Raw genomic sequence first — 12,387 nt, 5'->3', positions numbered from 1 at the left:
GCACGTGGGGTCCTTTGGAAGTCAGATGATTGTGAAGTGGTTTTGTATGTTTCTGAATTTTTCCAAAGTCAGGAGAGAAACACAGAAGAAAGAGGCGGTCATAGGTGACAGCCGCAAACCCCCAGAGCTCGTGGGCTCTGGGCCCAAACCCACGTCCTGTGTGTGTCCCGTGTCTCCCCGTGGTTCTGCCATGAGGCATCACCCCATTGGGGTTGACCTGACGTCTCGTCCCCAACCACCCTCAGCCCTGGGGGCCTGTCCTCCCGGAGGAGGAGGAGAGAAGGGGGAGGAGGAAGAGGAGGAGGGAGATGGGGGGTGGGGGAGGAGGGACGGCTCTCGACCATGGTCTCCACAGCACCGTCCTGTGATGCAGGTGCAGCTGGGGCGCTGTGGGCAGGAGGCCCCATCCTGGCCTCACCAGGCCCTCCCCTCTGTAGGATGGGAGCACTTGGTGGTCCTGCTCTCCACCCTCCTGCTTCCGCGCCCCTGCCCTCCCACCTGCTGTCCCCCCGCCCCTGCCCCCAGCACCCGGGCGTCCTCAGCAGAGCCGCACACAGCCATGCTTGCACGAAAGAGGACACGCGGGCTCCTGTGTGAGCTGTGTGTGCAGAGGCTGACCCGTCCGCTGCTCTGGGGACCGGCCTTGCTCCTGACCCCGCTCCTGACCCCGCTCCTGACCCTGCTTCTGGCCCTGCTCCTAGGCCCGCGGGGCTGAGCTGCACCATGGAGGACGGACGCGAGCTGGACCTCACCTACATCACCGAGCGCATCATCGCCGTGTCTTTCCCTGCCGGCTGCTCCGAGGAGTCCTACCTGCGCGGCCTGCGGGAGGTGACGCGGATGCTGCGGTCCAAGCACGGGGACAACTACCTGGTGAGTGGGGGAGGGCACTGAGCAGGAGGACGGGGGAGCCAGGGAGTGCGGGGACAGTCGGGACACAGAGCACCATACTTGGGGAGACACTGAGTTACCGGAAATATGAAGAGGTACCGAGTGTCTCGGGGTGGCTGCTAAACCCGTGGGGGGACGTGGTCCCACGCCTCCGCGCATCTGGTCCTCCAGGTACTTGGTTTCACGGAGATGCTCTGGGACTCCCTCCCTCCGGGCCTCTTGTCTGTCATGCCACCTGCTGCGCCTGTCCATGGCGGCCACCCCTGGGCGCCTGAGGGTGGGCAGCCCCCCTGCTGTGGCCGCGTTCAGCATCAGACAGACCCGTCAGCCCCAGTGGTTTCAAAGCATCCACCATCCCTGGTGTCAAAGCCCAGTCTTTCCCTCCTGTTGGCCTGAACCCTGAGGACAGAGGGTGGGGTCCTGGAAGCCGCTGTGCCCTGGGGACCCATATGGCCTGGTAAGAGGGAGCCCCCAAAGAAGTGTGGGCCAGAGTCCTGCGTGTCCCCTGGCTACCCAGTGCACTCCCGCGGTGGCGGCCCCTGTGCAATGGCCCCGGGTTGTCCCGATGTGACCATGCTTTGAATGACAGTCCCACACCTTGTCTGCACCTGCTCCCACATGGCCTCATTATCTGGTGAAGCTGCTGACCTTTGCCCTGCTTGATAAGGCCGTAATTGCCACCCTCTGGTATGACCACATGGCTGTCTGCGAGAGTGGCCCAGAGACAGAGTGGATCCAAGGGGGCTGTGCCTCCGTCCCAGTAGCCGGTATGGCCTGGAGCGGTCAGTGTGGCCTGAATGATCAGTGCTGGCCGAGGAGGTCATTGCTGGCCCCGAGTGGTCAGTGCGGCCTGAGCGGTCAGTACCGGCCCCCCCAAGTGGTCAGTCTGGCCCTGAGAGGTCAGTGCTGGCCTAAACAGGCAGTGCCGGCCCTGAGAGGGCAGTGTGGCCTGAGGGGTCAGTGCCGGCCCGAAGAGGTCAGGGTGGCCCAAGGGGTCAGTGCTGGCCCGAGCAGTCACTGCTGGCCCCAGATGGTCAGACTGGCCCCAAGCGGTCATGCCGGGCAGAGCAGCACTCTCCTGGCCCCCGAGCACCTGCCACTTCCCCTGCATGCCAGTCCTCGCATGGCCTAATGGCAGCCAGGGAAAGTGTGTTGCAGTCCAGAACCCAGACGTCTGCCTGGGGCCCGGCACCTTTGGGACGGCTGCCCTTCTGACCCAGGCCATCTGCTCTGCAGGCACACCCTCCTTCCTCTGGCCCAGGGGTCAGCACGTTCCTGGTCCCTGCACCTGTCCTCCCTCCCATCCGTTCACTGGCCCCAGATACTCGGGAGGGCCCTGGGCCCCACATGGCAGGGACCTGGTCCTTAAATGGGACCAGGCCTATGGCCCACGGGTCTGGGCAGCAGCTTGGTCCAATTAGAAGGGCTGTGGACCCCGGCTGGGGCAGAGCCGGGTGCCCCAAGCAGACATGGACGGGGCCTAGAGCTCCACTGTCTCTGCCATAGGGGACCTGATCTCCTCCCCCAGGCCCCTGGCTGCTACAGTGTGCTTGGTGGGGCCCCCGCCGGCTCTGGCCCTCACTGCCCCATCCCCCCAGCAAGCCTGGCTTCTTGCCCACTCATCCCCCCCCCCCCCGCCACAATTCCGTCCACCGTCCCTATGTATGCTGTTTGGGTTTCATTCCATGACAGTAACATTTCCATGCGAGTTTCAGTCTTTCAGACTCCTCAGTGCCTTGAAGGCAGACGGCGCTGGAAGTGTGAACACTGTTTCCTCTTTGACCTCCAAGGTCGTGAACTTGTCTGATGGCTTTTTCTTTGCCCTTCACAGGTGTTAAACCTTTCCGAAAAGAGATATGACCTTACGAAGCTCAACCCAAAGGTACGACCTTAGCCCTTTACTTTCTGGGTTTCGTCAAACATCCCTGAGGCATATCTGCTCGCGCAAAGCGGTTCAAGTCTCTGTGGCACGTGATGTCCTAAGGGGTGTCGGGAACTCTTAACTGTGGGTTGTTGTTTTTGTGTTTGAGTTGTTGTGTTTTTCCCTAAGCAATCTCTGCCCCCATTGTGGGGCTTGAACTCACCACCCTGAGATCAAGAGTCACATGTTCTACTGACTAAGCCAGAGAGGTGTCCCTGTTAATTTCTTTCATTTGAAATAATTGGGTTTATGGTACGTTGTGAAAATACACAGAGAGACCCCACGTAGCCCCAGTCTTCTGCAGTGGGAGCATCACGCATTAGCTCGCAGTAACGTGTTGATGCCAGAGGCCGAGGTTGGCGGGATCCACCAGACATTTCCACTGCCAGGGTCTCCCTCCTGCCACCCGTCATGCTCTCTCCTCTGTGCGTTCATCTTTCTCGGAAAGATTTAGGGAGGGCTTTAAGCTTGTGCATGCGTGTGAGCCATGGTGTGTGTAGTCTGTGTGTGCTGTACGTCGGAATGTCCGGCTGCCACTGGAGTGGGAGTGTGGTGTGTGCCGAATTGCCTGTTTTAATGCCAGTTAATAAAGCAGGTCCTAGAGGTCCCGTGTGATAGCCTTTCAGCTCTGCTCAACTACACAGAAAAAATCTAAGGGATTCCTCAGCGTTAAAGCTCTTACCTTGCATGGTGGAAGGGATATGCGATATTTTCTAGTTCCTGGTATTTTTCTGAAATTTTCCCATCATTTTGCACGGTTTCTATTACTTTTATAGAAGAGAGCTCCGACTCCCCTTAAAAAAAACGAAGGTAGAATAGGATGCATTTTGCTTGGCTAGGCAGGCTTCCGGGCGGGGGTGCTGGAGGCTGTCAGGTGGCTCGGGTGGGGGGCTGTTCCCATGCACAGACACTGTATTCTGTGTCACGCAGTGAAGACCGTCTCTGTTCTTGCTCTGAGCTATAACCCGGGCTCAGGGTGCTTCCCTCGTGGGCAGGCTCCTGTCCCGAGAGGAGCGTGTTTTCCTTGAGGCATGTGGGCTGGGCTGCTCTCTGGGACGTCTCCTGTGTGGTACATGGGGAACAGCCCCCTGCATTTTCCCAAGCTCTGATTTTAGTCTGCACTGAGGAATTTTGGCACCAGCTCCAACCAAGAACTCCTGTTTCAGATCTGGCCGGGCCAGATCTGCCTGCCCCACGAGCTGCGCCCCATTAGTGGCACTGAAAGCCCTTTCTCGGGTTGCCGTCCCAGCTGCAGGACAGCAGATAAGACGGGCACGGACGTCTCACGGGGGCAACATAATAGCCCCCCATGTTCCCTTCCAGGGAAGGCGCCCGGCCACAGCTCCCAGGCGGCCTTAGGGAGGGAACACGTGGCAGCATTGCTTATCGGCACGTGAAGGGTCTTTGTAGGGACAGAGCCCGTCTCTCGTTGCAGATCCTGGACGTGGGTTGGCCGGAGCTGCACGCGCCACCCCTGGACCAGGTGTGCACCATCTGCAAGGCGCAGGAGACCTGGCTGAACAGCGACCCCCAGCACGTGGTCGTCATCCACTGTAGGGTGAGTTCCTCTCGGTGCTGGGCTGGGGGGCGGGGCCGCTGGGTCCCGCGGAGACCTCCTTCCACGGGCACGTGCGGATCTGCCGGTGTTGGAGGTCACGTTCACACACCCGCCCTTACCAAGGGAAGAGTCCTCACTCTCCCGGAGCTGGGCTCTAGAATGGGCAGGCCTGGGGGCACTGAGCGCACACCTGCACATTTTTAAATGAACGGAAGGCATCGGCGGTGGTGAAACATTTTATCTGGATGTGGTTTGTTTTCTCCGGAAAGCCCTTTGGAGAAGGAGCAGGGCGCAGTTCGGATGCTGTCCGGCTCACACTTATACTTGGTCCACCTGAGCCTGTGCGGAGGATACTGTTAGCTGTGAGCACGTGGTCCTACCCAGCCGGCGGCTTGAGGGGGACGGGACTTGGCTGCCCCCTGGCAGCGTGGCTGGAGCTGGCCGCACCTGACCTCTGACCTCCTGTGAGCTCTCCTCTTCCTCCTCTGGTTTCTTGCTGCCGTCCTGTGCTTCCTGGTCCTCAGGTCTGATGGGTGGAAAACAAGGCTGGACAGAACGCCAGTGTCCTGCGTGGGGAAGCCCGGAGGCCGGCTGCTCCATGAGGATGGTGGTTTCCGTAGACCCGCGTGCGCTGGTGCAGCGTGTGGGGGGCACCCTGGGAAAGGACAGTGCTCCCAGAAGGAAGGGGCCCCTCCTCACTTTGTACGTTACACACCATGTCCCAGGGACTCTCTCCACTTCTCCAGTGTGTTCCTATTTCCTTCTTGAAATATCTTTTTCAGATCTTCTCACATTCAAAAGCTGCAGGAAAACCCATTGCCTTGGATTTAGTTTAGTTGGCAAGACCCTTCCCCTCGAGCTATGCTGGGCTGTCCGAGCCACTGTCCCCCAGGGGTTCTGAGACCCACTTGCGTGAGGGCTGCAGGACGGTGGCGGGCCTCGGTGGCGGTGTGCGACGGGGCCCCTTGGCTCCCAGCAGAGCCCGGCAGGTGCACACGAACGGGCGAGGCGTTTCCTGCTCTCCTCTCCCTGCTTCTCAAAATGACTTGCTTACTTTCTCCAGCAAATAGCCAGGCTCCCCGTTCGTTTGCTTGTGAAATTACGTTCCCTGGAGCCTTTCAGGGTGGCGTTATACTAAGGATCTTCTCTCTGGATTTATGTTTTGGTGCAAACTTCAAAAGAAGATAGGCTTTTTCTTTGTTTCTTAAACCAGTTCTTGTCATTTAAAACCAACTGCTTTCCATCAGGCCTGGCCTGGTGGTGCTTCCGGGGATGCTTCCCCTGGAGCTCAGTGCATAAGGCTTTCTGAGCAGCAGTCCCCAGCAGGGACCGGAGCAGTCTGGCAGACCTGGCGCAGGTGAGAAACCCAGGTCCTGCTCTCCCTGGCCGCTGCCACCTGGGCCCCCAGAAGGTTCTGCGGTGCTGGTCCTCAGGAGGCTCCCCTTAACTACTTATCCCATTTTGGTCATCGACTTCCCTTTTTAATGAAGTCGATTACACTGTCACTTACAGTGTCTGTGTCACAGGTCACAGACTCACTGCAGAGAGATCTCCGAACCATGTGTGGTCCTACCCAACGCTTGGCTCCATAGACAAGCCTTTTTTTTTTTTTTAATTAAAGATTTTATTTATTTATTTGAGAGAGAGTGTGTGCATGTGCACAAGGAGGAGGGGAGCGACAGAGGGGGAAGCAGGCTCCCCGCTGAGCAGGGAGCCTGATGCAGCACTCGATCCTATGATCCTGAGACCATGACCTGAGCCGAAGGCAGACACGTACCCTCCTGAGCCCCCCAGGCGCCCCGGGATAAGTCTTATTAGCGGGAGTTACTGGGAACACATCAGGAGTTCTTGGAAGCCACTTGCTCCCCTCTTGCTTTGTTCTGGGGACATGCAAGCCCTTTCCGAGACGTTCTAGAAAATGTGCCATGAGTGAGGCGTCCTTACTCACCATGAACTTCCAATGTCGGCATTAACAGAAATTCATCTGGTTCGTGGCAGGGGTGAGATCGGGATCATTCCTGCAAACCTGTGAGCTCTGCAAAAGGTATGCTTCCTTCCATGCGCCCCAGGAACGGGAGCGGAGCGGGGCCCCTGGCCGCAGGGAGGCAGACCCAGGCCCAGCACGGGGACGGCCCTGCCCTCTGGTCCGCTGCACAGGACGGGTTTGTGTGGCTTTGCACCAGGGCCCCTTGCCTCCTGCCCATGGGTGACGGGCTGAGCAGACACAGGGTCTTCTGGAAGGTGTGGTGCCCTGTGCCTCACTGGTGCAGGCCACGGTCCTGACGTCCTGCTGGAGTTCAGACTCTCAGGGTCGCCACAGACACAGGGACTGCCTGGGTGTGACAGCTTCGTGACGCCACGCATGCCCGGCGTGGTTGGGGAGACGTTTCCTCATAGCGGACTAGTAGCTGTGTGGGGAGGAACCGGCCATGTGTCCGCGGTCCCCACGTGCACACCGTGGAGAGGCGTTTGCTCCGGTGGAGGTCACGGCCTGGATTTGCTCCGCTGGTTTTTTTGTTTTGTTTCTGGTTTTTGGTTTTTTTTTTTTTTTTTACACATTTATTTGACAGAGATCACAAGTAGGCAGAGAGGCAGGCAGAGAGAGTGGGAAGCAGGCTCCCTGCTGAGCAGAGAGCCCGATGTGGGGCTTGATCCCAGGACCCTGAGACCATGACCTGAGGCAAAGGCAGAGGCTTAACTCACTGAGCCACCCAGGCTTCCCTGCTCCACTTTTTCTTTTCCAGGATAGACGTGGGGACACGCGTGTCCGTGGCCCTGCCATTCTAGCTTCGTGTGCTCCTCTGTCTGGGCTGCCTAACTTCTCGTGAAAAACCCAGACCGCAAATATTTTGGGCTCTGGGGGCTGCAGGGTCTTGTAAGTGCTTGCCCATGCCATTGCCTGTGGATCTGGTCCCCGAGGCGCCTGGACAGACAGGTGTGGCATGTTCCTGTTACACGCACAGTCATGGTTGGGCTTTCCGGGTTTGCCGTGTGGCACGGAGGGGTATTTTGACTCTTGACTTTTCTTCAGTTGTCCTAAAACATGGCACCACGTTGCTCACAGGTTGCAGGATGTGGGTTGGGCAGAAGTGGCTTATGCACTGTGGTTTGCCGACCATCGATCTGGGTCATGGCAGAATGTTCCAGAAGGTGGTGGTCCGTGGCCCTGGGTGCAGGTGGCCTATCACGGCTGTGGTGCTTCCACAGACCCCTCCCCTGGGTCCCATGGGTCCCTTGGTTCCCATTGGCCTGCGGTTCTGGTGACTTCCCCGTCCAGGCTGTATATGTCTGTAGTCATGGGATGAGCCCCACATGTTGGGGCCATTGTCTCTGTGGAACTGGGCAGGGCCAGGCTGGTGGTGGCAGGTGGCAGTTGTGATGCCCTCTGGGCCCTCTGCATGGCGTGCACAGCTCTCAGACCCCTCAGCCTGTGAGGTGGGCGTTAGGCCCTGTCACCTACAGTGAAGTCACGCTAAGTGCTTCCTCCTCACTCGTTCTCATGGCCCCGGTGGGGCCTGGTTAGCTGAGTGGCCGCCTCTCTGCAGACCTGTCCTCGAGGGGCCCACGGGTGCCCCAGGCATGCCTGCTGGGCTCAGTGATGCTGTCCCCCAGCACAGGGACCAGAGGAAGCTGGCCGTGGCTCCCCCAACAACACTAGTTCTTTGTCATCCCAAGCGGACCGAGCGAGCCTTCTGCCACTGCCTCAGGAGTTGAGAGAAACCAAGGCCCTCTTCTGTCTCCTGCAGGGTGGAAAGGGACGCATTGGCGTGGTCATATCCTCCTACATGCACTTCACCAACGTGTCGGCCAGGTATGCGTGGCGTCTGTGCTGCTGGGGGCGTCGGGAGGTCTGGGAGGGGGTGGGGGCTCGGCCGGGAGCAGCCCCAGCCACGGGTGTGCCCCGTGTCTGCCTCGCACTGGCGTCTTCCGTGGCGGTGGCGGGAGAGCAGTGAGCGTGCCGTCCTTCTCTAACACCCCGCAGGGGTGGACGTTACCGTACCAAAGGCAAGGCCTGTGCGGTCTCACCGGGCGCCTCGTGCCCTGTGAAGCTGAGTGACCTCATGAGCCCTGGGTCTCTGGGAAGTACTTTGCAGGTTGGGCTTCTCCACCTCCATCCTCCTGAGTGACCTGGGGGCTGCTATCATGCTCGCCCTGTACAGATGACAGACCTGAGGCTCAGCCTGCTGTTGGTCTCCTGGCCCGTGAGTGGGAAGCCTGGTCCCACTGGGCCCCCAGCATGTGGAACAGCCGTAGGGAACCAGCCCGCAGGAGGCTGGGCTGGCAGGTGCAGCGAGGCTGGGGCAGCCTGCGGGCGCTGGAGCGGCGTGGGGTCCCTTGGATGCAGGGTGCCCCCAGAGGCGCGTGCCCTGAGCCCACATCTCACTCACACTGAACTCTGGTCCAGAAGCACCTTCCTTTGTGGGTGTGCCTTCACCCCGTCGTCTGGGTGGCCGCTCTGTGGGGCAGGGCTGCTCCATTCGGAGGACGTGCAGTTCACATTAGCCAGGAAGTCCTGCCCTTTCCAGCAGCGAGGAGTGGAGTCTGATTTCCCAAGTTTTTTTTTCTGGACACAGACGGCGGATCTGGGGCCGGCCCGGGAGGAAACCCGAGCCTCCATGAAACCCAGAGCCCTTCTTGGTGATAATGAGGGTTTGTGTGTGTGCCAGAGCCCGAGGCGGCTGCTCCTGCTGAGACCCCTGTGCAGCCCAGACGGGGCACCGGACCGCATCCCGGCCGATCTGCTCGGGTCGTCCTCACGTTTCGGCCACAGCAGCACCGCTCGGCCCCGTTCTTCCCAATCACTGCACTTTCCCGGATGTGCGCCCGACCGGCCGCGTGGAGGGGGCCCAGCCGCCAAGCATGGAGGCGGCGTTAGGTCATTAGGCACGGGGCTGGTTTGTGCCCGTCGAGGCAGCGTCTCCTGATTCCCTGCTCCGAGCCCGCCGTGGCGACCAGCCTCTCACACGTTTGTGTCCTTGATCGTTGGCATTCCCAGAAGCCGTCATGGGGAGCACGCAACTCTAAGAGCTCTGTCGTGAACCGTGCTCCGGATGGCCTCTGAGAGGAGAAATCCTGAAGGAGAAGGAAGCTTCTTGGGTCGGCACCCTGGGGACGGGTGATCGGGGAGACCGTCAGCGGGAGTATTAACACTGACGGTGACGTTATTCCTGAACGAACACACACACACACACGCACACACACACATGAGCCGGAAGTACGCTGTCAGCATTTAGTAAGACCCGTGAGCTCTGGGAAGAGGAACGCTTGCAAGTGAAGCTCCGTGTAAGCTACTTCTCAGCTTAAAACACGCACTGTCGATGACAGTGAAGGCTCGGTGCTGCAGGCAGGCACCCTTCCGTCTGGGCCAGCCCTCCCCTGCGCCTCCCCCCCACGCAGCCCAGGACAGATGCACTCGGTGGATCCCCGTGTTCCGCAGGGCCGCGTGCGTGCACTCTGTGAAGGAAGAGCCCAGCTCCGATCAGGTTGTCTGGGAAGCTCTGGGCTCGAGCAAGACTCGGTTGCTGTGACCTCTCGCGTCCGTGTCCCACAATATGGGACAGATCCGTCAGATCAGCCAGACCGTGAACGCCCAGCTGCAGGGTTTCCTGAGGGTCCTGTTGAGTGCACTCTGCTCGTGCGCGGCCACCGCTGTGTGACTCCCCCCCCCCCAAGGCCTGCTGAGGGTCGTGACTCCTTGTGGGTCCCGAGCTGGCCCTCAGGGCTTGCTGGTGGTCACTAAGGGCAGTGTTAACTGCTGTGCCCCAAACTCTTGGGATCCCGACACTCACTCACAGCCCTCTGCTACTTCCCTGCTGTCATGGGGCTGTTGTGGCAATGGGACAGTTTGGGACGCCAGCCTTGTGCCCGCCTGGGGGAAGGAGCCTGGGGGGTGGCTATCCTGGGAGCTGTGCCACCTGGAGAGAGGGTGCCGCTGTGTTGGACGGTGGTCCAGACCTGCCAGGCCGTAGCCCCTGCCCCCGTCACCTGGCCACCCATGGCATCCATGGTTAATGCTGTGCTGATGCTCTCTCTTTCCTTCCTCAGCGCTGACCAGGCCCTCGACAGGTTTGCAATGAAGAAGTTCTATGATGATAAAGTTTCAGCCCTAATGCAGCCTTCCCAGAAGCGGTACGTATGCGTCCCTGAGCCAGAGCCAACAGTTTGGTGATATCTTACGATTCAGAAAGTGGGACAGAAGGGACGTCTCCCCGGCCAGCCTGGTGGGTGCCCAACGGGGAAGAAGGGCCACTGCGCGTGTGGGTGGCCAAGGAGCCTCGGCTCTGGCTGGCTCTGGGAGGTGGACCCAGGACCCCCCCACCACGTGCTCCACGTTTCACGCCGGGGCCTCCACACTCAGGGCGGCTGTGGATTCGCGCCACGATGTCGGGACTGGGCTCTATCTGCTGGACTGGGGGGTCGGCGAACCGTGTCTCTAACCTGCTGGCGAGTAGCTGGTCGGGGCCCCGCCGGCCGCGTGGTCTCTGTCATGGCGGGCCCAGCACGAGAGTGAACGTGGCCTCACAGCAGGTGTGCGGTTGGCCGACCCCTGCACTAGGCTGTCCGCCCTGAGGCCTTTCCTCACGTTGAGCCCCGGCCCACCCACTGCTCCCTCTCCGGCGCTCGGCTCTGCCCCTGGGAGATGCTCAGTCCCGGTGGCGGAGGGCCCTGGGGGAGCAGACTTCCTCCTGCCCCGAGCCCCCAGGTGAGTCCACGCCATCCTCTGGGCCCAGCCGAGGAAGTCACCGCACTGTTATTTGAAAGCGAACAGCAGGGAATTGACCAAGAATTGCCAAGACGGTTGCCAGGGTGCTTCCCGTCCTGTGTGGCTCACCCTTACCTCTGCTCCCCCAGGTGCCGGCGGGCGTGGCTGGCAGACGGGAGACGGAGGGTTCCACACCCCGGGGGCACCGGCCACGGGCGTGTTGGTCAGGAGCTGGGCCTCGATACTTCCATCTGGGAAAGGGGTTTCCAGGCCGCCACAGGCCTTCCTCCTTTTGTCCTGGGAGTCCCCAGTGTCCAGGACTGTTTGCAGTCAGTCCCACCTCCTCCCCCTCCTCTCCCTCCTCCCTTCCTCTCCCTCCCCCTCCTCCCCATCCTCCTTCTCCTCCTTCCTTCCTCCCCCTCCTCCCCTCTTCCCTCTCTTCATCCCTCCCTTTGCCCATCCCACAAACCCTGCCTCTGTCAAGTACCGCTCTGTTCTCTGTATCTGTGAGCTTTTGAGCTTGTTTTGTTGGTTCATTTGTTTTGTTTTTTGGGATTCCACATGTAAGTGTCTTTTCCTGTCTCATTTATTTTGCGATGCATAGTGCCTCGCAGGCCATCCAAGCTGTTGCAAATGGCAGAATTTCATCCTTTCTTTATGGCTGACTCGTGGTCTGTGCTGTCTCTACAGCGCACCTTCACCTGTCCATCCGCGGGCGGACGCGTGAGGTGCCCCGTAGCTAGGTTACTGTCGGCGTGGCTGTAGTGAACCCGGCGTGCGGCTGTGGTTCTGTTTCACCAGGTAGATAACCCAGCCATGGGGTTCCTGGGCCATATGGTATTCCTGCGTTAAGCTTTTTGAGGACCCTCCCTACTGTTTTCCATAGTGGCTGTGCCCGTGAGCATTCCCACCAACAGGGCACGAGAGGTCCAAATTCTCCACATCCTTGCCAGCACCCGTTGTCTCCTGTGTGGGCTACAGCCGTCCTGGCAGGTGTGGCACCGTATCTCCCTGTGTGTGGGTGTGTGTTTCCCTGATGGTGAGTGACGCTGTGCGCTGTCATGTCTTTTGGGTGTCAGATCTTTTTCTGAAAAATGTCTATTCTGATCTTCTGCCCTTTTTAATTTTTTTTTTTATTTTTTAAAGATTTTATTTATTTATTTGACAGACAGAGATCACAAGCAGGCAGAGAGGCAGGCAGAGAGAGAGGAGGAAGCAGGCTCCCAGCAGAGCAGAGAGCCCGATACGGGGCTCGATCCCAGAACCCTGGGATCATGACCTGAGCCGAAGGCAGAGGCTTAACCCACTGAGCCA

The 12,387-nt window shown here is 59.7% G+C and overlaps 1 protein-coding gene across 5 annotated transcripts in view; it reads left to right on the top strand.

The window, feature by feature from the left end:
• Nucleotides 1-12,387, top strand: part of TNS3 (tensin 3) — a 200,710-nt gene that overhangs the window by 95,964 nt on the left and 92,359 nt on the right. For all 5 annotated transcript variants that reach the window (XM_047695926.1, XM_047695922.1, XM_047695923.1 and 2 more), the window contains 5 exons: nucleotides 702-873; nucleotides 2,723-2,773; nucleotides 4,248-4,370; nucleotides 8,117-8,181; nucleotides 10,416-10,499. In XM_047695926.1, coding sequence (XP_047551882.1) covers nucleotides 724-873; nucleotides 2,723-2,773; nucleotides 4,248-4,370; nucleotides 8,117-8,181; nucleotides 10,416-10,499 — 473 coding nt within the window. In that variant the 5' untranslated portion in view covers nucleotides 702-723. The remainder of the gene's footprint in view (nucleotides 1-701; nucleotides 874-2,722; nucleotides 2,774-4,247; nucleotides 4,371-8,116; nucleotides 8,182-10,415; nucleotides 10,500-12,387) is intronic.

This window comes from Lutra lutra, chromosome 11 (assembly GCF_902655055.1).
Source record: "Lutra lutra chromosome 11, mLutLut1.2, whole genome shotgun sequence".
NCBI lineage: Eukaryota > Metazoa > Chordata > Mammalia > Carnivora > Mustelidae > Lutra > Lutra lutra.
The sequence above is the reverse complement of the archived record's forward strand: the minus strand, read 5'-3'. Positions and strand labels throughout refer to the sequence as shown.